Source organism: Ogataea haglerorum (genome assembly GCF_019207285.1).
Source record: "Ogataea haglerorum isolate 81-453-3 chromosome Unknown 81-453-3_NODE_3_length_672639_cov_96.912891, whole genome shotgun sequence".
In the NCBI taxonomy this organism is placed as follows: Eukaryota; Fungi; Ascomycota; class Pichiomycetes; order Pichiales; family Pichiaceae; genus Ogataea; species Ogataea haglerorum.
In genome coordinates this window covers 60,479-82,839 of record NW_025065153.1, presented here as the reverse complement: position 1 = coordinate 82,839, position 22,361 = coordinate 60,479, and the positions used below count along the sequence as shown (strand labels likewise).

General features: G+C 47.5%; 11 protein-coding genes across 11 annotated transcripts; 3 read left to right on the top strand and 8 right to left on the bottom strand.

Moving 5' to 3' along the window:
• Positions 1-111: 111 nt before the first annotated feature.
• On the bottom strand, positions 112-3,357 carry KL911_001179 (uncharacterized protein; the record flags this gene model as incomplete). The annotated part of the gene is made up of 1 exon (XM_043196108.1): positions 112-3,357. The coding sequence occupies one exon, from the start codon at positions 3,355-3,357 to the stop codon at positions 112-114; it is 3,246 nt and encodes a 1,081-aa protein (XP_043055752.1).
• Positions 3,358-3,427: 70 nt separating this feature from the next.
• Positions 3,428-7,252, bottom strand: KL911_001178 (uncharacterized protein; the record flags this gene model as incomplete). Its single annotated transcript, XM_043196107.1, has 1 exon — positions 3,428-7,252. The coding sequence occupies one exon, from the start codon at positions 7,250-7,252 to the stop codon at positions 3,428-3,430; it is 3,825 nt and encodes a 1,274-aa protein (XP_043055751.1).
• Positions 7,253-7,340: 88 nt separating this feature from the next.
• On the bottom strand, positions 7,341-8,432 carry KL911_001177 (uncharacterized protein; the record flags this gene model as incomplete). Its single annotated transcript, XM_043196106.1, has 1 exon — positions 7,341-8,432. One exon carries the CDS (start codon positions 8,430-8,432, stop codon positions 7,341-7,343), a length of 1,092 nt encoding a protein of 363 aa, XP_043055750.1.
• Positions 8,433-8,624: 192 nt separating this feature from the next.
• KL911_001176 (uncharacterized protein) lies at positions 8,625-10,220 on the bottom strand (the record flags this gene model as incomplete). Its single annotated transcript, XM_043196105.1, has 1 exon — positions 8,625-10,220. One exon carries the CDS (start codon positions 10,218-10,220, stop codon positions 8,625-8,627), a length of 1,596 nt encoding a protein of 531 aa, XP_043055749.1.
• A 411-nt stretch (positions 10,221-10,631) lies between these two features.
• KL911_001175 (uncharacterized protein) lies at positions 10,632-10,913 on the top strand (the record flags this gene model as incomplete). Its single annotated transcript, XM_043196104.1, has 1 exon — positions 10,632-10,913. The coding sequence occupies one exon, from the start codon at positions 10,632-10,634 to the stop codon at positions 10,911-10,913; it is 282 nt and encodes a 93-aa protein (XP_043055748.1).
• Positions 10,914-11,113: 200 nt separating this feature from the next.
• On the bottom strand, positions 11,114-11,881 carry KL911_001174 (uncharacterized protein; the record flags this gene model as incomplete). Its single annotated transcript, XM_043196103.1, has 1 exon — positions 11,114-11,881. The coding sequence occupies one exon, from the start codon at positions 11,879-11,881 to the stop codon at positions 11,114-11,116; it is 768 nt and encodes a 255-aa protein (XP_043055747.1).
• A 623-nt stretch (positions 11,882-12,504) lies between these two features.
• On the top strand, positions 12,505-13,479 carry KL911_001173 (uncharacterized protein; the record flags this gene model as incomplete). The annotated part of the gene is made up of 1 exon (XM_043196102.1): positions 12,505-13,479. One exon carries the CDS (start codon positions 12,505-12,507, stop codon positions 13,477-13,479), a length of 975 nt encoding a protein of 324 aa, XP_043055746.1.
• Positions 13,480-13,679: 200 nt separating this feature from the next.
• On the top strand, positions 13,680-15,701 carry KL911_001172 (uncharacterized protein; the record flags this gene model as incomplete). The annotated part of the gene is made up of 1 exon (XM_043196101.1): positions 13,680-15,701. One exon carries the CDS (start codon positions 13,680-13,682, stop codon positions 15,699-15,701), a length of 2,022 nt encoding a protein of 673 aa, XP_043055745.1.
• A 497-nt stretch (positions 15,702-16,198) lies between these two features.
• Positions 16,199-17,413, bottom strand: KL911_001171 (uncharacterized protein; the record flags this gene model as incomplete). The annotated part of the gene is made up of 1 exon (XM_043196100.1): positions 16,199-17,413. One exon carries the CDS (start codon positions 17,411-17,413, stop codon positions 16,199-16,201), a length of 1,215 nt encoding a protein of 404 aa, XP_043055744.1.
• Positions 17,414-17,565: 152 nt separating this feature from the next.
• KL911_001170 (uncharacterized protein) lies at positions 17,566-19,830 on the bottom strand (the record flags this gene model as incomplete). The annotated part of the gene is made up of 1 exon (XM_043196099.1): positions 17,566-19,830. The coding sequence occupies one exon, from the start codon at positions 19,828-19,830 to the stop codon at positions 17,566-17,568; it is 2,265 nt and encodes a 754-aa protein (XP_043055743.1).
• Positions 19,831-20,328: 498 nt separating this feature from the next.
• On the bottom strand, positions 20,329-22,269 carry KL911_001169 (uncharacterized protein; the record flags this gene model as incomplete). Its single annotated transcript, XM_043196097.1, has 1 exon — positions 20,329-22,269. The coding sequence occupies one exon, from the start codon at positions 22,267-22,269 to the stop codon at positions 20,329-20,331; it is 1,941 nt and encodes a 646-aa protein (XP_043055742.1).
• Positions 22,270-22,361: the final 92 nt, after the last annotated feature.

The window sequence follows — 22,361 nt, the reverse complement described above, 5'->3', positions numbered from 1 at the left end:
CTCGATTCCTAGCTGCTGAAGCGTTTCTGCAATGAGTTCCGCTCCAATCATGATAAAAAATAATTACCCCAGATTTTCTTTAGGTAGCATTTATTTATTAGCGTCGATCAGTCAGTCATAATATATAATTCGAGACAAAAGAGTCCGATCGTTGAAGTTGATCCACTGATTTTTCTCGTGGTAGTCGTGCAATTCGTTATTCAACTGTTCCAACTTTCCTTTATTGCTCATCAGCATCACAACGTCAATCAAAGACGAAGCTGACGATGAATGCCCCAGGTTGCCGCGCAGAGAACCCCTTTTGATGCAGCCAATAGGATTGTCCACCTGATTAAAATCCAAGGGAGGAATCTTCACAAAGTATCGAGTGTAGAACTCGAGCTCTTGCTCAGGCGTCATGTAGCCGTCTTCTGGACCGAATTCAGACTTGAAAACTGAATCCACAGTGCGTTTGGATGACTGGCTTCGAACTCTGGACAAATTTATCGGCGTAAGCCGCGAAATAGGAGACTGTTCTGGTCCGCCTCTGGCAGGTATTGGAGTGAGCTGGCGGGGAGAAGAATTCACATTTTTCATTTGGCTCCGCAAACTCCAAATCTCATTTTGTATGGACTCTTCCTCTTTCAAATCATTGTCCGGCTCGTCGGCCTCCGCTCGCTCGTGCTTCATCACCGGAGGATCTGTGTCTTCGGTTAAACTGTCGTCCAACCGTTCAGGATCGTCAGAGGAAAACGTGCGTGGTTTTTTAGAGTCGCTCTTCAAGGCACTTAAATCATCCTCGGAAAACTCGTCCAAATCTATAAGAATCGAGTCTTTCACGCTGCCGTTTTTGGGCAGGACGGGGCCCTGCTCCTTGGCCACTTCTTCGGCCTCGCATGTGGGTTCCTCAGGCTCCTCACTGGCAAGAAGAATAGACTGTCCTATGGTGGACCCCAAAATGCTGGAGCTTCTATTCGCCCTGCTAGAGGAGCTGAACAACTCTCTCAGCTTCACCTCTTCGTCTTCAGATGCCTCCAAATCCGAGACGTCGTCCAATAATCGCCGTTTTTTCACACTTCTCTCCTCTTCTTCCTGTTTTTGGCGGACCAGCTTGGAGGCAGATCGAAAACCAGTCTCCACTCCGTCTGGCATGAAAAACGACTTAATCGAGGGTTGCGCTTCGTCACGTTTTTCGGCGGCTTTTTTGCCCTTCTTGGTCTTTCCTTTGGTGGTGAGTTGTGTCGCAAGACGCAAAAATGCATCACTGTCTTCTGATTCCTTGATTATTTGCTCGTTCTCTTTCGGAATGTCAATGAGTTTTTTCTCGGGTCTAGGATTACATCCCTTGGGAACAATACGGTCCGATGGATGGAAACGAATGTTGTTCCCGGCTTGCAAGTGAGTCTGGATCCAGCTGTAATTATCCATGGCTTTGTCAAACTTATCGCGCTCATTTCTCGACAGAAGCAGAATGATCCGACCATCTCGTTTTCTGCCGGTTCTTCCCATTCTCTGAATGTTCTTTATTGGCGAAGACGTTGAGTCGTAACATACAATCAGATCAACTTCTCCAATATCCAGTCCCTCCTCACCTATGGAGGTTGCAACGAGCACGTTGTACACTCCCTTTCTGAACTCTGCAATTAGCTCTTTCTGCACCCTCTGCGTCATTCCTCGGAGCTGTGCATCCTCAGAGCTTTTAACGCGGTCATTGGGACGAAGTTTCAGCTCAGCCTTGGCCTTGGTTTCTTTCCTGGGTTCTGGTTGTTTATTCTTGCCACGCCTTTTGGGCCCATGCTTCCTGGTAAATGATTCCGAGTCAAATTTCTCTTTTTCTTTTGCTTGACCGATGAAAATGTGCGGTTTGAATATTTCTCTGGGCCCACTAGGGTTTTGGGCATAAATGACGGCGTTTGCGGACTCTAGACATTTCACAATGTCCAATGCACTTTCACGAAGCTCGGTAAAAATGATGACTTTGGAATTCAGGTTTTGTGTCTCACCAAAAAAGAATTCCAGCTCGTCCACCATATGCTGCATTTTCGAGTGCGAAAAGACGCCTCTGATGCGCTCGCCCTTTGCAGACTTCTCCTCGTCCTCGACAATCATTTTCTCGACTCTGTTTTTCAGCTCCTTGACTCTAGCGTGGTAGTAGAAACTGGCTGCTATTTTGTTAGTCGACTTCTTATTGTCGTACTTGGTTGTGAACTCGGTGAATTTGTCAAGAAAATACGAGTAAAATGTCTGGATTCCATAAACATAGAGTCTTCGCAACAATTGTCCCACTGTTCCTAATAACTGTAGCTGGAAGTAATACGTCCATTTGATTCCCTCTGCGAGCGTTGGGTTCTTGATCACCTTTTGGGATTTCTCCATGGCCTGAAAATGGTTTATTTTCGAGGGATCCGTAATGTCGTAGATCCCGCTGCCATTGGCTTTCCGAAGCACGGGAAGGATAGCCTCGCAAATCAACTCCACAATCAATGCAATGCTATCAGTAACTTCACAGTCAATCTTCAAAATGTCGCGGCCCTTCACGTATTTAGCAGTGTCCGGACTGTCTTCAGTGCGCACCTCAATTCGCGATATGAGTAAATTGTCCACAATTCCTTGAATGGACTCAACATCAGAGCCAGGAGTAGCAGACAGACCCAGAATCCGGAAACTTGTGTTGAACTTCCTCATGTATGCCACGACGGCCGTATACGCATATGCACCTTTCGATCGATGGGCTTCGTCCACGACTAACAGCACGATATCCTTGGGATTTAGCGTGCCACTCTTCAGATCATTCTCGACAACCTGAGGAGTAGCAAAAAAGACGCGTTTTGAGCGCCAGATCTCTGCACGATTCCGCCGCGTTTTATCAAGGAGAATAGCTGTTTGATCGCTCGGAATGCCTGTGATGCCATAACAGGCCTTGATCTGCTGAGCAACCAACGGCCTAGTCGGAGCCATGAATATTACTTTGGCATCACGTGTCCAGCGGAAATAATTAAGCATTACCGTCGATGCAATAAACGTCTTCCCCAGACCCGTGGGCAGCACACATAGAAGATTCTGATATAACGCCTGTTTGACAATTTCAAATTGGTACTCCCTGACCTCGTAATTGGTCGGGTAAATAAAAGTCTCGAGCGCGCTGTAGTTCAACGGATGGTGAGTGGGCCCGAAACGGATGTTTTTCTCGCGAATCTCCTCGTAGATCGTCGTCCCGTTGCCGTTCTGAAACTCCAGAACGCCGCCGTCCAGCGTGCGTTGTCCAATCTTGCGCACCTCAGAAAACCGGTTGATCGCGCTACCTGAGTCGCGTCGAGGCGTGATCTCGTTCAGAAATACAATCTCTCCCTCATCGCTGAAATCGTCATCAGACGACATAACAGAAAATCAAGATTATTGCAAACGCGTATTATTCTATATTACAATTTTATCTGCACTGCCGTGATCCTCAAAGATACTCCTTGCTGAAGTTATAATTGATAACGATTTTATCGACCGGGTTGGAGAGCGATTCGTAGTAATCTTTGAGAATTTGGTTCAGCTTCGAGAAACTGACGTTGTATATGATGCACAGTGAGTTCAAACAGTTGTTGAAGAGATCCTTCTCCATTTCCTGGGCAACTTTTCGACTGATCTCGCTTTCCTCACCACACGTCATCTTGCCCATGATCTGCGATGAAAGCTCTGTCGAGAGCTGCTTAATATAGGTCTTCAGCTTGGACGACTCGAACTTTTTCAAAAGCTTGCTCATATTGGCGGTTGAGTACGCGTTTGTGCGAGATGGGTTCGTATGAGACTTGATCAGCCCCTCGATGCCATCCAGCACCGACATGAGCTCTCCTATAACAGTGGTCTTGGCATAAGAATCACAGAAATCGCTGAGCTCGCTGGACTTCAACTCCTCGATCTTTGATCTGATGGCAGAAGGCAAAGTGTCCAGATTCTTGACTTCTTCACTCAGCCATGTATAGTTAAGTAGCAGAACCAGGTGGCTTGCTACCGTTTCAACGACAGATGGTACTGTTTTGGTAAGCTCTAGCCGAATGTTCTCGCTCGCCGTTCTGGCAAGGAGGACATCATGCTGTCCCATGATTTGAGCATTTCTATGGAGACAACTGTCGAGGCCCTCCCATAGTTTGTTGTAGTCACTGTCTAGCTGTTGCTTGATGGCATATCCTGAGACACTCGTAGCTCCATTCAAGGCCATCATCTCTTCAACACGACGGGAGAATTCAGGGAAGGCTTTACTAAATTTGTAAACTTTGAAACCAACGGGCTCTTTTTCCATAATATGCAGCTGCTTATCAATGTGTCTCGTCCATATGAGGACAAGCTTTGAGTCCATTCGGCCCAGCGAGTGAACCACATATTCTTGACCTGTCGACGAAAGCTCGGCAATGAGTTTCTCAGCAAACAATGAAATGACTGGAAATTCTAGCATGTCTTCCTTGACGATTTTCGACACAAACTTGAATAACTTGTAGATCGACTCTCCAACGATCATATGCATGAGATTGAAAGTCTGGTCACTAACGTCACGGTCTGCTTCCATGTGAGAAACATCGGAATCAGTGAATTCGCGCACCCGCAGAGCAAGTGGTTTTTTGATCATCTTGACAAAATTGTACTCTTCAGAAGATGACAACGAGAAGAATTGAATCACAAAGCGTTGGTGCGTAATAACCGTATTGAAGAACAGCCTCAACAGGTCTAAAAGCGCCGTCGCAAAAGTATGCTTTTCCATTGGTTCCTGCGAGCTGCTGAGAGACTCCGGAGACGGCGTGCTCAGACCAAGCTCCTGCAAGATTTTTGTGTTCGACGGCAACTTTTTGGATTCAGCTGTCGACCTAGCTCGTTTGGTTGTTCCAAGGATAATATCTTTTGGTTCGCTATTAAACGAAAAAGATGAAACCTTGTCATTTTGCTTTTCGGAAACAAGTCTTTCAACAAGAACTGAAACAAAGTTCATATAGAACTGTGAATAAGCCTCCTTATGCTCGTCGAGCATCTGCTTATAATCTTCTGGTGAAACTTGTTTCACAAATGCCACCGAGCCCTGCAACGTCATCAGTTCAGCAAGCTTACGCTCAAGAGCCGAATTCAGAGAATCGAACGACTTTTCTGTCTGAAGTTTTGAATTCAGACTGGTCACCGATGCCTTCACCAGCTGACTGAATTGTTTTTTGAAGCCACTCACAAACCTGGTCGCGGCCTTCTCGTACTTGGACTTCTTTTCTTCAAGAGCTCTCATTTGACCCATTTCTTCATCATCGGAATCGTTGCCTCTGATCTTCATCAACGCCGCATACAAATTGCCTAAAGCAGCCTCGATACCCTCATTTTGTTCACCGATGGTAATGCGCTCGTTCAACAAACGAGTCAGCTCCTGATCAGAAATGTCCACAGAATGCAAGATCTCGTTAAGCTCTTTCATGAGAAGCTTTTTGTTCGTCGTCTCAACTTGTAGACCTTTTCCTTGCTTCTCTATATAATCAACTTCATCTTGGAAAGAGGCCAGTTGTATTCCGTAAAAGGCCAAGATGGGGTCAATAGACTGACATTCTTTGATCGACATGTTGATGGCTTGGTTCACTGCTGATGTAGAGCCTACCACATCCGTCAATGATTCGATCCTCTTGAACTGAATTCTTTCCAATTCCTTAAGCAGCTTCTTCTGCAACGATTTGGAGTCGTCCGTCTTGGGGTCCCACCCTATCTCATCGAAAAGTTCAGAGAGATCTCCGCCTTTTGGATTTTCAGTGTCGACCCTGCTGAAAGCCCTGGATCTGGCATGAGGTCTCAGCAAATCCATGGTTGTATTTTCTTCTTCTTCGTCAGAGATATCGAAGTCAGGCACAAATTTCTCTGCCTTCCCAACATTATGAGGAACTGGAGATGGCACTTTCAGTGAATTGGTGGAAATCTCCGGCTTTTCTGGCAAAGTGTTCGGGCTCAAGTTCAATGGGGCTGTTTCTGGTTCGTCATCAGCATAGTCGTCGAACACAGTCTCGTACTCATCGTCTTGGGTCAGTTCTTCAATCTCATGGTGAGACTTGCGATGCCCTATAAATTCGATTGACTTGACTGATCTTGCAGACGTGGATCCCCTGTTATTTTTCAAAGCAGTTAGGGTTTGTGCTTTTTCCATCTCTCGTCTGGACTGCTCAAGTAATTCCATCTCTAGCCTCTGTTCCTGTTGTTGTCTCTCACGAAACTCGATCTCTTGCCTTTTTTGCTCTAAACGTTCCTTCTCGCGTTTTTCCGCCTCAGCACTTTCCATCTCGCGCTGTTGTTCCTTCCGCTGCTGCTCTCTTAACTGTTGTGCTCTCGCTTCCTGTTCTCTGCGCTCCCTTTCAATTCTCTCGCGTTCCTTGCGCTCATTTTCTTTTCTCTCCTGTTCTTTGCGCTCGCGTTCTTTTCTCTCCTCTTCTTTACACTCCTGTTCTTTGCGCTCCTGTTCTTTGCGATCCCGCTCTTTGTCTAGACCCTTGAGAGCAGAAGTCGTTCGTTGAACTTCTCTCAAACGCATGTCACTTTTGCTGTAGATCCCCGCCCTCGATGGAGATCCGGTTCCCGGAACTGGAATGGGAGATGAAATACGTGTTCGAGGCGAACTGTTGGCAGTTGCTGTTGTAGCCGAAGTCCCTGTACGTGTTTCGCTGGTCATCGTTGTTGAGCTCTCTGCGGTTGCAGAGCGACTCGGAAGCTTGTGGACAAACTTTTGTAAAAGGGGCTCCAAATGGAAATAGTCGACCGAACAATTGACCAGCTGGGGAAGCTTCTTTCCCCCGGTGTACCTGATGTAATGCTCCAGCACAGATGTAAGCCAGACCCTCCGTTCTTTGGGATAACTTGTTTCCCAGTAATACCTCTTGCCCATCTCAAAGATAAAACCTGTCGGAACTTCTGGATCAAGCTCAATTTTAACGAGCTCTTCAAAATCCCAGGTTCTACCGATCTGGACACTGGAGTCCGGGTTCTCCCTCGCCTTGTGCAAACGGATCCTTCCCGACGACCTCACGGACAATATCAGTATACGGTCCTTCTTATTCTGGGCGGGACTGTTGTCGGGTGGGCGTTCAGACTGGGACTTTGAGTCCTCAATGATACGGACATGTGCCAGATACTTCTCAGCCCGACGGCCAGACTGATCCGTCTCCCTGAACAGATATTTGTTGATTTTGGACATGTCAAGCTCATATTGACGAGCCAGATCAATTGAAGAGTGAGAGGCCGTTTTTTGATGGCCCTTCGAGGGGTGGCTTCGGATCATGACAAAAGAGTTATTTTTTGGAGATCTGTTTACAACGTTTGTTCTGCAGTAAATTTACTTAAAGTACATCCTTACACCATCATGGAATTCAGTCAAACTCAACTAGAAGCTTACCCTTAACGTTACCACTTTGGAACTTGTCGACGGCCTTGTGGAACTCCTCAAACTTGTAGATGGTATCCACAACGACGTTGAACTGTTTTTTCTCCCACATATCGCTCACGGCCTTAGCAAAGCCTGCACCATCGCTAATGCTTCCGAGAGCAAAGTCGTAGTTGGAAAGGCCAAGCTTAGACAGAATTTGCTCTCTCAGGTTTCCCCTGGATGGAATCATGTCTCTGTATCTAATTGTTCCGTAAGACATAGTGTTGCTTCCAGCAACTTGGATGTATTTTCCACCTTCTTTCTTGGTCTTGAGGACGTCTTTCAATCGTCCCACGAAAACTTCGTCTCTGCAGGTGTCAAAGATAAGATCAAACTTTCCGTGTTTCTTGGTGGCCTCAACAATCTGCTTGTACTCTGCCTCCTTGTCATGGTAGTCCACTGTTTCGTGAGCACCGAATTCGTGGGCAACGGCATTCGACTTGGAAGAGCAGGTGGTGAGAATGTACTGAGCACCCAGGTGTCTGAGTATCTGAAGCCCCATCATTCCCACAGAGGTACCTCCACCAAGAACAAGGACATTTGCGCCCTTCAGGTTCTTATGTTTCGTGATCAATTCGTATGCGGTCCCGAATGGAATCCCGGTACCAGCAGCCTTCTCCATAGGCAGTCCTTCAGGAACCTTGGCGACCTTCGTTTGTTTGGTCACGTCAATGACCTGGTAGTTTGAAAATGAGCCTTCAGGATTGAAAGGACTTATGATGTCTCCGTAGATCTTGTCTCCGGCCTTGAAAGATTTGACGTCGGAGCCTGTTTGCAGGACGACACCAGAAAAGTCTCCGCCAAAACCTTTTGGCTGGCCTCTCTTCAGCCATTTTGGACACAACTGCCATAAACACACATCAACAGGGTTCAAGGCAGCATATTTTGTCTTGACCAGGATTTCAGTTGGAGCGAGGAAAGACGACTCGGAATGGCCCTTGATTTCTCTCTTGGTGATCTGTAAAGGTGTGGTGTAGTTGTAGTACGTGACCGCCTCGACAGTCAAAGTATTGTTGACAATTGGAGCTTCAGTCATGTTAAATGCGAAAAAAACTTGCTCTCAGGGTTTTTATGCTTCCTGCGTCAAAAGTCACTTAATTAATAATCAGCCGAGCGTACACCGAGTTTCCTGATACTATAAATCTAGTATATATTTCTGGAAGCTTCTTTGACCGGTATCCAGCAATCGCTGGATACCGTTGCTCGACTATTCGACGACGGGGCTTTTTCATTCGCTAGCTTGGGTATCCTCCTCGTCAGGCTCCGCTAGCTCAGCGTCTAGCTTCTTGCGCGTCTCCTCGTCAGTCACCTCGTAGCAGCCTGCTGCCTCGTCGACCACAGTCAGTTCCAGACCAGAGTTCAGGATCTTGTCAAAGTCCTTGTGGTTGATTCGCCATCCCAGCTCCTTGCCCGTGAGATAAGTGATTACGTGGTCGCAGTACCCCAGGATGTCAACGTCAAACTCGCAGTGGTAGATAGGATCTTTGTTGATCAAGATTTGCGGGACATGATTTGGAACAAGGTTGACAATTTCGCTGACTGGCGCCACTTTCAGTGACGTCCCTATGCAGATCAGCAAGTCGCATTTCTCGATATCGCTCTTGATAGTGGTGTGGAATTGCTCCGGCAAGTCCTCTCCGAAAAATGTAATATCAGGCTTCATCACGCCGAAAGAGCTCACGTACTCGAATTTTCGCGAGTAAACGCCTTCGTCCTCCATCTTGTCCAGCTGGGCAAGCAGGCTCTTTCTTTCCTGCTCACAGAAGGGACAGTACGCGATTTCCTGGCGTCTGAGATGCCCAAAAATAGTCTCTCCAGGCACCTTGTATTTGCATGTAATACAGCTGGCAGTTGCAAATGAGCCGTGGCACTGAACAATCTTTTCTTTTAGCACCCCTGCGTTGGCTTCCAAATTATCGATGTTTTGCGTGTAATTTCGCAGCAGCTTCCCTTTGTCTTGCAACAAACGGATAAAGCCATGGAGCGGTGTGTAAGCGGCTTCTGGAGGCAGAATCATATGTGCGATCGAGTAAAACACCTCCGGGGACCGTTTGAAGACCTCCAGACTAAAGACGTCCTGCGGATCGTCGAGCCCAAGATGCTTCATCCTGGCGTAGAAACCCTGCGAAGACCTAAAATCGGGAATTCCCAAAGAGGTGGATATTCCTGCACCTGTAAGCACTAGGATGTTTTGTGCATTTTCTAGCGCATTTTTGACGTGCTCGATCTTGTGGAAGCTCGGGAGTCTTGTGCGGATCTTCAACACCCGGTTCATGGCTTTCTGCATAAAAAGAATGCATTTTTGCATGAACTCCTCTGTCCGGTCCTGATTTCTGTAAAAGCGACTCTCGTACCTAGGCGCATAGCCAAGCATACCGGTGACGTGTAGTATATCTTGAGGCGAAGGGTCCACAGGTATGGTCTTTTCCAGAAATTCAACAAATCCGCGCGACTTGAGGAAGCTTCTGGCGTACGAGCAAACGTTTTTGGTGATCTTGATATCGGTCATCAGCGGAGGCGAGTCCCGGTCAAAGTAATCCATTTCTTCGAAAGGCGGTTCCGACTCGTCGGCCTCTTCAAATGCAATTTCTTTCAGTGCAAGCTCGTCTATCATAAACGTGTCAGAGTCTTCGGAAGAGACGTCTGATTCAGAGCTCGTATCGACGGGGGTGTTAGAGTCTGGTTTGGGTATTTTGGATTTTTGGCCGTCGTCCATGCTGCCGCCCCCATTTTCAATATTAGGACTGCGAGGTCTTTTGGGCAACTCTGCAGCTTGCAATGGGGTGATCGGCATGTTGACGCTGTCAGAGGCCGGAAGCGACATGTTATTAGATTTAAAAATTAAAAGAATTAACAATCGATTAGCTAATTTTTTTTCAGCTCAGATCGTCTTTTTGGCATATCTGCTTACGTTCGCTAGTTACACTTTGCTTAGCTCAGGGACCGCAGCCGCGAACAGTGATCCCGATGTGCTGCAAACGCGGGGCAATTGCAGAGAAACATGATTGCCAGCTGCCTACGGAAACCCTCTTTCTTCAATGAGGGATGCACTCACCCAGATGGCACAAGCCCGCGATCGGTTTGCTGTGTCTGCAAATATACCATGCACGGTCTGCTCGTAAGCGTGCCGCAGCTACCACGCTCTATATCTACACATCCTTGCACCACCGACTGCCAAAAAGTAGGTCTGGTCGAGAAAAGTATTTTTCAACATATTTTTACAAGATCGGCCGCCATGAGACCAAAGCACACGCCAGCGATTCCGCCTCTTCCTCGGTTGAAGGTCCGGTCGTCGGGAAAGAAAGGAGCCGCAGCAGGAAAGTGCGCTGTGGTGATGTCGCAGATGCTCAACTGCTGGGCCGCCAACGGTGAAGGTGCCGCAGCTTGCAGAGAACTAGAACAGCAACTCAGGGAGTGCATGTACTCCAGGAAGGCTGTCACCACCAAGTCTAGTCCAATGATCAACTTCCATGCCTCTCGACTGCTACCTAAAATCCATCGCAAGGTCGACAATTAGAGACACCACAAGTTCGCTGTATATACAAGGTTTACGGGTTGACTGCTGTAGAGCGCATATAGTTTACAATTGAAAGTCATTTCTTCATCCACGTATAAAACATTAGATTTAAACATTAAGACATTATTAAATTAGGAACTGATTCATCTCTCATTTCTCGTTTCTCATTTCTCGTTCCTCATCGAAAATTAAAGGTATCATTAGACAAGGGGAACCTGAGCTGATTCAGGCTCGTGCCAGGATCCTGGCATTCTTAGCCACTTGGTTTCTGGAAGAGGTGCGTAAGAGTTTGCAGCGTTTGCCAATCCGTCGTAAACACCGTAGAAAGCGCAGACGGAAGTCAAGAAGCAGAACACACCAGATGCAACCTTAACGCTCTCGTGCTCTCCAAACGTTGCAATGGTGTAGAGCAACATGAAGAACCACTTGCAGAAGGTCAGAGCAACCAATGGAATGGTGCTCTTAAAGGTTGCAGTGAACAAAATGAAGTCAAACACGGTCCATGCTGAGAGGTAAATACCCAAAGCATTGTTGTAGTCGTCCGTGTTAGAGTAGTAGTCCTGGACGCCCAAGACGTCGGTGATGATGGCACCGTAAGAAGCAAAGAATGCACCGTAGCAAAGAAGTAAAACGGAACCAAACAGGTTGTTATCGACAACAGCCCAAATACCAGTGATGATCTGGACTAATCCCGAAGCAAAGAAGAAAGCTCCCGACAGAATGGCCGGGTTCTTGACAGAGTGGGCTTGACACAGAATCAAACCAAGAGAGAACAGGGTGACAGCAATCATAGCCAGGCCACCAGCACAAGAAGTAGGGTATGGCCTCCATTTGCTGGACTTCTTGTAGTAGCTGACTCTAAGCAGACCTGTTCTTGGTGGATAAACCACATACTCAGGCTCGTAGGCCGACTGCTGGACTTTCTCGTTGTGAACCGCGGTTTCAGTGTTGGATAGTTGATCAGACATTTCTAGCTAATTGATTTAGTACTGGTTAGAACAGGGTCGTCAAGACGGCTATTTATACTGTTGCGCAGCCGAACAGTTCCTTGGTTCCTTAGTGTGTGCGGCTGCACGGCAAGCAGGAATATGTGGTCCGCGTTCGTTGACGGGTGACAAACAAGTCTACGGGACCTGTCGGAAACACGTCACGCCATGCCAATTAAGGTAGCTGATGCATGTAATTATCGCAGATTGTTACGATGATTGTTTCGGAACTCATCGGCTTTTTTTTTCCAGAATTTACACCCCATGTCAAGATACGATAGACGGTAACTAGAATGACCTCTTGTTGATGGGCAGAATCTTTTGGAATTTCCAGTAATTAGTAAAACGTTCTATGCATACGGAACGGCTGGTAGCATGTCCCTTGATGGTGTGACCCGTCCCGAAAACTCCTATCGCCACTCCCGCAGGTTGTTAGGCTATCGAATAATATTCGCTCTGGGATAAAGGGAGCATTTCCACAACTTTCTTTTAAACTCATCTCAGTATTGCTTGTTAACGATTTTTGAGTGTCTCATGCGCTTCAGAACGTTAATATCGTATCTTCTGATTATGTAAATTTTGATCTAATTTTTTGTTTTAAAAAAATGCTCAGAGCTCGCTCTATACGGCAGTATTCAAAGCTGGGCCAAACGGTGGCAGATGCCACAAAGTCGGGCGTGGCAAGCTCTATCACAAACGACCAGTCGTACAAGAACTTTTTCGAGGATTTCTCAAAGTCTGTGATGTCGCAGAACCAGCTCTCCTCCATCAGCGAACAAAAGACCTTCGGCAAAGTGTTCGATTATCTTATGAAGAAAACAAAGCCTGCTGGCGTGGCAGAAACACTGAAAGATCTTGTGAACATAAACGAACAACAAGCTAAGAGCCCGTTCCAGGACTTGGCTCCAGGAACGCAGTCCATTAAGGCCCATAGCTTGGAGACATACAAGAAAAGACTCGAACAGAAAAAAGCTCTGTTCAAGGCTCTGGAGCCCGCTCTGAACTATATCGGCCACAAAATTGACACGAGCGAGGCCATGATGGCATACATAAAGAACGATCTTGTGGAACGGTTTGTGAGAGAATACTCCACCAAGAACAGGAACTCATTGGATCATGATCAGCTAGTTCAAAATACAGCTACTTTGACCTTCAAAAACCCTTCGCAGCCACCGGTCAACCAGCAAACGCTTCCTCTTCTGCTGGAATACTGCTTAAACTCGCTCACATACGATTTTGACTCATTCGACGACACGCTGCTTCTGCTCGACTACATCAGACAACACAAATCGATTATTGTCTACGAGTTTGGCCTCAACATCGATGTTTACAACTCTGTGCTGCTCCAGGTATGGCGCAAAGCGGAAAATTTGCAGCTGATCAGCAAGTTGGTGGACGAGATCAGCGCAAATGCTATACAGCCTGATCTGCTCACATACAAGATTCTGGCTCAGATTTATCTCCAGTGCATGAACGTTGACGACGAGTCCAAGGCTCGCTACCACCTTTTGTGGGGCAACGGCTCCGACATCTACAAAGTGCGGACATTCTTGGATAACATGAAGCTATCCATCGTGTAAATAGTGCATTGAAAAATCATACACATCCCTACACTGGGTGTCACGATATTTTCTTGAAACGCGTAAGAGTATTTATATAATTTTATTCATACACCGTGGACGGAACCGGCCTATAGAAGCACGCTTTGCGCCCAGTGCCTTCTAACTACACATACGAACCCGACATTTAGGGTGCACGGCATATCTGGTTTCAAGTGACGATGATATTGACTCCCGGAGAGTTTTCCAAAGCCTTTGAGGAGATCAAGACCACCTCCCTGACTCACTCTACTTGCAAACTCGTCATCTTTGTGTCATGTCTAAACGTGGATGCGATCTGTGCGGCCAAGATATTATGTATGCTTCTCAAGCGGCATCTCATAGTGTTCCAATTAATACCTGTTGTTGGATATAATGATTTGAGGACCAAATACTCCAAGCTTGACGAGGGCATTTCCAATGTGCTGGTGGTTGGCTGCGGTGCAATGGTCGACCTGGAGAGCTTTTTGGAGATTGACGTGTCGCAACACGTCGAACAGATCGATGGGCCCGGCGTTCCCATCACTCCAGAGTCCTCTACCACAGAGCCCCAAATGAAGCTCACGCGACGCATATACATTTTCGATGGGCATCGGCCGTGGAACCTCGACAACCTATTTGGATCGCAAATGATTGCTTGTTTCGACGACGGCTCTGCCGAAAGAGAGCTCGAGAGCCAAAAATCCGCATACGAAGCATTGGTAGCCATGGACGATGAGGAGGAGGAAGAGGAAGAGCAGTCGCAGTTTGACGATCTTGGAGGCGACTCTGAAGACGAGCTTGGCGGCCGCAAGCGCAAAAACGAGGACACGCTTCCCCAACGCAAACGTTTACTTCTGGAGAACGAAAAAATCATAGAAGACTACTATAATCAAGGTACCACCATTTCTATGTCTGCCGCGATACAGGTCTATTCGCTGATCTCCACATTGGGAGAGTCCAATATCGACTATTTGTGGCTATCGATCGTGGGGGCTAGCTCGCTGAGCTCTCACTTTGCCAACACGTACGAGTCTCTAATCCCGCTTCTCAAAGACGAGGTCAACAGGTTGCAACAGAGCAGCGACAGAGAAGAAAACACAGAGTCGGCACTAGACACAGCCAGAGCGAAGAAAGCAGACGACACGGCGCTCCGGATCGACAAGGACTACAGCTTGTTCCTTCTCCGACATTGGAACCTGTACTGCTCGTTTTTCTATTCCAGCTACGTCAACTCAAAACTTCAACTATACACAACTAATGGAAAGCGGAAACTGAATACCATGTTTGCGCGCATGGGTATCTCGCTTGCGGCTGCCAACCAGAACTGGCATTACCTGGACATCAACCTCAAGAGAAAACTGCATTCTATCTTCCGCAAGAATTTGGGCCAGTTCGGACTGACAGATGTGATCAGAGACGGCTTCGTTCGCGACTTTGGGTTTCATGGTTCTCTGTCCGCCGGCGACTTTGTGGAGGCTGTGACGGCGCTGTTGGAGTACGACGGCGAGCTCGTGACCCAGGACACAAAGACGCGGCCGTCGACGCCGGACGTTGAGGAAAACGCGAAGGATATTCGTACCCTGATCCAGAAAAGGGAAGCACAATTTGTTTCAAATTTTTGGAGAGCATACGACGCGCTAGACCATTTCGAGCTGATTTCCAAGGGGCTCAAGATTGCAAAACTTCAGCAGCAGTTCATTTTCGACAAGGGGTTCGAGATATTCCAGAAAAAAATGATCAAGAACCTGCGCATCTTCAGGCTTGTTGTGCTGAAGGATAATTTTGCTACCAACAACACGGTGTCGGACCACTCGCTGATCCCAGATTTTGGCAACTCGGACTCCATCGAGATCAAGACATTCAGCAGTAACACTAAGCTCTTTCAGAACCCCCTCATCCTCACAAAGCTTGGCAACTGGATTCTCGAGTCCTGCGCAGAGCTGGACAAGAGTGTCTTGCCGCTGGTGATCGCCTCTCTCGATGTGGACACCGGCACGTACCTCGTCTGTGGACTGCCCCCCAAATACCCAAATATGAAGGGTGTGGAAGAAGCTGCCGAAAAAATCACGGTGCTCAACACGTTCTCGCTCGCGTTCCAAGAAATAGCCAACAGCACAGGGGCCAAAGCCAGAATAGACAGCTTTGAAAGTTCCATGATTGAAATCCGAAAGGACGACCTGCCCATGTTCCTAGAGCGGCTCAGTTTGAGCGGGCTGGTCTAATCTCGTGCAGATGTAATAAACTTGAGGCCATTGCGTAGCAAATATGAAAGGTATCTATTAAATGCACAGCCCAGATCTTCTCTTTATTTATATTTATTTTATGAGCTCTCCCTCCAAGCAGCCCGTGCACCCTTTCCCCACATTCACGCCTACCAGGCACCTCGAACAGCGTCGGACGCGGCGTGCCGCTACCTCTCCTCCACGCAAACGCACAGCCACAACTCCTATCTCGCTGACACCACTGTCAACGATGAGGAGGATCAACGCAACGCGGACCAGCACTAATGGCGACCGCCCGACCGTGCTGAATTTCCAAAGCGCCACCAAAACAAGCTCCTCAAAACTGTCTAAATGTGAGGGCCGCAACGAGAACATCTTCTTGTCTCCCCAGCAAAACAAGAGATTAAGCACTGACAACGAGCTAAAGGAGCTTCTGCTCGAAAATAGCAGACTGATGAAAATTCTGGCCCAAAACCAGGAACTGATCATGGACTACATCAGACGGAAGTAGAAGGCATCTTCTCAATTTGTTTTTTGACGATCTCGAGCGGTATGATTGCATCTTCCAATGAGTCATGCTGTCCACCTTGAATGTTCTTGCTCAAAAACCGCCATGCGAGCTTCTTCAGAGGATCTTTACGACGAGGGTCGACTGTCTTCTCCGAAAATAGCACTGCTGTGTCCACAATTTTGGAGTAGACAATCCGCAAAACATTGAGATCGTTCTCCAAGCCGTGTCCAATGATCACAGTATTTTCGTCAGTGAGTCGCGCCATTTTTTCCAGCATTTGCTCCCACGTCATTGCGTCCTCTGGGATCGAGTCCACACCAGAAACAAAAGTGTTCAGATCAATCACATCGCCTTTGGGTTTGACAATCTCATCCATGATCAGGGTACACTCAGGGAACTTGACAAGACTCAATTTCATCATTTCGAACCCACACGAGGTGTAGCACATCTCGCAGTCCAGCCCTATCGCCGAATGTTCAGCCTTATCTTTAATGTTATATTTTTCGCGCAGTTCTTCGATGGTTGCAAACGGTCGCTGGAAATGCATTTCTGCCGGATCATTCAACTTGTAAACATGCTTGTCCAACTCTCGACAACCCTCCGTATGGCCAGGAGTCTCATTGCAACATGAATAGCGGCGGTTTGCATAGTTGTAGTTCCATTTCTTGATTCCAGGACTCAAACTGGTGATGATTTTCCCCGGATGAAACCTGCAAACGCTCTTATGAGTCGGTAGGTACTCCTCGGCAGCCAAAAACGTCACCTTACAATGAGCACACTCAAGCGTCTCACCATGTTTCTTTGCCTCCGGCACATCCAAGATGAAGCCGTGTCTCAGCAGCATCTGTCTTGAAACACATAATTGTTGCAGCCTGCGAACATATTCCTCGCAAGATAAACCTTTTGGAGCAGAATCAAGCTTGGGCTTTTTCTTCACTATTTCATACATCCGTCGCTTGACCATTCGAATGTATTCCGGCTGTGTTTTGCTTTTGGAGGCCACATCGTGCTCTTGATCAACAGCGGTAACAATAGCATTCGGGGTCCCTAGTTTTTTCAATTGTTCATGGAATATTCGAAGATAATGTCTTCGTTCCTCGTACTTTGCTGGCGAAAAAGGAACAACCGGCCGCGGAACAAGTTTGATAACATCTTGTCTCGAGTCAAAAGGATCAACGCTTTCGATCTTCCGCTTGGACATGGGTGGCAGCGAAAAAATTAAAAAGCTCTTATTTTTATACATATTATCGACCAACGGTCGATCGTCGCTAGTTCATCGAAATGTCTTCCTATTATACATCAACTCTAAGGTTTCTTCATTTCGCCAGCACTTCCTGGGGCCGGTGAGGCTGATTAAGTCGATCCATTAGCCCCATTGGCCTCCGCCGATCCGTTCGCCAGCTGTTTTTGCTTCTGCTGCAACATTCGCTGCTGTTGCTGGAGGAGGCGTTGCTGATGAGCTTCAATCTGCTTCTGTCTGATGTGATGGATGCTGTCGTAGGCCTTTGTCAACAGCATACAGCCGAAACGAATGGCTTGAGTCTGACTGCCGATTTGGTTAAGCTTCGATGGATCCAAAGGATTATAGGATGGCAAATCGGAGTCAAACATGAAGCGTGATTTGAGTCTCCTCTTCGCATCGCTCTGAGAGTCATAGACATTGATACGTCTCTTTCGTGATGCCAACTCACCATTCTCGGGCGGGGTGACTGGTTCGTCCTTCGATTCTTCGTCGCCGTTATCCGACTCCAATTCTACCTCATCGTCGGACGCATTCAAATAATCTTCGAAGCCAGGATCGTCCCTAACGCGCTTGCGGTCTATCCACATTCTTCCGTAGCGACCAACACGTTTTCTAAGTTTATAGAGAACCTCTGACACGGAAAGCTTGTATTGATTGGCGTTGTTTGGATTGTAGAATCCGGTATCCTCATAATCGCGATCCTGTCCAGTAAGATCGTAGAATTCTGGCAAGTTGTTTCTATCATTCTTCACCACCTCCCCATCAGCCGCGTTGATCTTGACTACTTCGTCGTCCGTATAATGTTTGTGGCCGTTGAGAAGTGAGGAGAAATCGACTTCCCTTGAATTCTCCACCTCATACATAGAAGAGGCGATAGACGAATAAGGAAGATGTGATCTCTCCTTTAAAGCCTCGTCTTCATTGCTTGCAATCTGGAAAAATGGATTGTAAGGATCGTCGGTGAAGTTGACCCATCCTTCATCCTGTGCTCGCCGTTTCACCAATTTGTCGCTAACTGCCTTTTTGATTCCCTCAAGCTTGTCTTGCAAAACAGCATTGACTGTTGTCAAATCCAAATCTGGAATACGCGAAGACGGGAGCTTGACATATGGTTGGACAGCGACTGGGTTTGCACCCTGTCCTGGCTGTGTCTGAGAATATGCGCCTCCCTTCTGATACTTTTGTCGCTGAGAGGCAGCTAATTTCTCCTTTTCGAGTTGTTGTTTGCGGCGCTCCTTGGCCAACAATCGTTCCTTCTCCGACATCTGCTGCGCTCTGAAAAATTCCGGATCCGGTAATGGTGGCCGTTTCTTCTTATGTGTGATCAAATCCTCTTCTTCTCCTTTAATTCCTAGCTCTCTCTTCACTTTCTTTGTTTCACATCTCAAATTGAAGATCTCCTTGTCTGTTTTGAGCTGCTCAAGTCGCCGAACCTCCCGTTCAGCAACCATAAATAAGATATTGCGAGCATGCTTGAGATCTTTGTAGAACACCGCAAGACGCTCTGCACCTTGCGTATCGGTTCTTCTGGTTTTTCTCGCTTGCCTGAATTCACGGCGTCTGAAACAAACATATGGGTCATTGTCATCCTTATGCGACGGATCTTCGAACTTGAGCGTAGGAAACACAGGCTTACCATTTCTGGCTATGCGACGAGCTTTCCAATGCTCATATATTTTGCGACCAAACATATCGAAGAGCACCTTCAAAGGTCGAGGTTGCTTTCCACTTGTTGGTTTGGCGTCGAGCAACGTCTTAAACGGATGTATATTGAGCTGATTTTCCAATGTCCGTGCAACATCTGCGGGATCGGATTTGTCTGGCACCACGGCAACCTCAACTATTTCCTTGAAACTCAAGATTTGCTGCGGATCCATCGCCAAAAATGGCTGTTTTTCGTTCACCACTGACTCGAATCTGTGTGCGATCATCTCAAACTCGTCCTCAGTGCATTTGTTGTCTAGCGTACTGTTCATCTTCTCAAGAAACTTCTCATCCACCTCATCCATACAGTAGGGACATCCGCAAACATCCTCAACGGTAGCTGAGAACCTGATGTATGAAGCAGGAGGGACAAACTCGTCCTTGTAATACTTGTCTGCATCTGCCCAGACCTTCGAAGCGTCTGGGGTTGGAATATAAACCTGCTCAACTTTTCGACCCTGTATTTTAGCTGCAGATGCATTAATAACTTTTTGCAGGTGATGTTCCTCTTCTTCTCCTTTTTCCACACCGGTTTCGATCTGTTGTAGATCTCGCTGCTGCTCAGCAAGCTCAAGATCTGGAATATCGCGCTGCTTCCACACTTGGAGCGTCTGCTTCACCGAGATCTTGCGCTGCCGGAATCGAGCACCAGCTGATGATGGGGGTGCCATTGTGAATGGAAATCGATGTTACTCCGTAACACCCTTACACCAATGTTTATTTGCCCCTTACTTGTGACAAACAACACGCTCAGATCCTGGTGGACTCGGAGCAGGCAATCCCAATCTGTGTACAGTCCGGTTCTTTTCTGTCTTCCGGAGCGAGATATGCAATCCTGTGTGGGATGAGTGTAACAGAAACTCCTATCTCGGCAATGAAAAACACACTTATTTGTCCCCGTCTCTCCAGTATGCACGCGCACACTCTCGGTCTTGAAATAACTGCGCCCTTGTAGCTGTAAATGGGAAGCCTTGACTGGACTAACTCCTTATTGGGCAAAAATTAACCTGGTTATCCTAGGAAATTTGAATATGTACAAGCTGGCCCAGTTTACGAATACCCGGATTTGCCTTCGCTTGCCATGCTGGGGGCTGCCTTTTCGCGAAGAAATTTTCTCGACGAAATAGGTTATGAGCACCTGTAACGATGCAGGGGCGCACGCGATCCATTTAGACATCCTTGCACTGGATATGGTAGTTCTCCAGCGTATCCTGGGCCACTCTACTTGGCGACCCGACCACAGGGTCCGTTCCCGCTTGCGTCTTCGGGAACGCCACAACGTCTCTGATGTTACTTGACCCAACGATCATTGAACAGAGTCGGTCAAATCCCACAGCAAACCCCGCGTGCGGTGGACAGCCACTGTCAAGTGCTTTTAGCAGGTGACCAAACAGCTCCTCGGCGTTGTGGACCTTCAGAATTTCCTTGAGGACGTATCTTTGTACCTGTGCATCGTGGATTCTTTGCGACCCTCCGCCAACTTCGACTCCGTTGATCACCAGGTCATAATGTTCTCCTTCGATGTCTAGAACGTTGTCCGGAGAAGGTGTGACTCCCTGAGTCAAGTCGAACATTGTGAATGGATGGTGAGTCGCCTCGTATTTGTCTTTTAGATAAATAGGGTATTCTTTTCCCTTGGACTGGGAGTCTTCTGCCGGCGAAAATAGTGGGAAATTGGTTACCCAGCACGCTGCGAAGGTGTCGCTTGCTGAGAGTCCCGTGTCGTGTCTCCAGAGCTCTGGGAAATGCTGGATAGCCAGTTGTCTGAATTTCCCTAAAGGTGTAGGGTTTTCATAAACGTGTCTGTGTCTCTGTTTGTCGGGATAAACTATGTCACCCAGGGCTACGACATCCCCAACTTGAAGACCGAGTTTTCCGTTCAATGCGTTGATTTCTCCCTTGAATACAAACGGAGATGCTGCATGCCAGGTAGTGAGATCGTGGTCGGACTTGATCTTGGCAATATACGGCCTGCGGTGTGCGTACTCATGCGAACTGATCAGCTGGTCAATTCCGTCAAAGTTGGCAGCTCCAGTAAGAACAACTCCCTGAATGGTTCCTTGGCTCTCGAAAAACTCGTCCAGGACCTTAAACCTCAGGTTGTAACGGAGGTCTGGTTTGTCGATACCGTAATAATGCATCGCCTCTCTATATGAGAGCCTTTTCAATGGCTTTTCACCCGCTAAAACCACACTAGATAAGTCCTCGTTCGGAGTGAACAAGTCAACCTGGCGAGTCTCCTTAAATATAGCCTTGATCACAGTCTCCACTATGCGCATGACATCTTCCTTCTTTGCAAACCCCATCTCCAAATCGATCTGGGTGAACTCGGGCTGTCTATCCGCACGAAGATCTTCGTCGCGGAAGCATTTGGCTAGTTGGTAATACCGATCAAATCCACTGGCTATCAACAGTTGCTTGTACTGCTGTGGTGATTGAGGAAGAGCGTAGAACTGGCCCTTTTTTCGGGTCGGGACAAGAAACTCGTCGGCCCCCTCAGGCGTCGACTTGAACAGCAGCGGTGTCTCGATTTCGACAAATTCGTTTTCGTCTAGCACGCTACGTGCAACCGCAGCAATCTGGGCCCTTTTCCGCAGCGACTTTTGATAGTAAGGTTGCCTAAGTTGGAGATACCTGAACTCCTGCGGAAACTGACCGGTTGTTTGTTTCAGAGAGTTTAGCTGCACGGTTTGGATGTCCGCGGTGTTCAAGACCTTCAGATCCTTTAGTACCAGCTCCCACGTCTCCGGCTTCCCGTCTTTGCTCTTCTTCGGCTGCACAGTACCTATCACGCTCACCACGTCCTCTGGCTTCCTGGAAGCAAGCTTTTCTGCTGTTTCCTGGTCCTTGCAAATGAGTTGGGCGTAGTCTGACTTTGTGTCTCTTAATGAGGCAAAAACAAGCTTGGAAGACAGCTTTTTGGGAGGCCTATCAATCCAGCCGTTCAAAATAACGGTACCCTTTCCCACTCTCTTGTGGTCCCGGTTGATCTCGCGAATCGTGTGAGTCGGCTTGTCAAAGTTGAACTTGGCCGCAATTTCGGCAAAAGGGGCCAAGCTGTGTAGCGATCGGACGAAATGCGTCGAAATCGGCCATACTCTAAGATTCATTGTGGAGAATCTCAAACAGGAACAAGCTTACTGTGGTTAGCTTTCTTGGACACCTTACTCCTGGTGTGTTTCACACGACTCGCTAGCTTAAA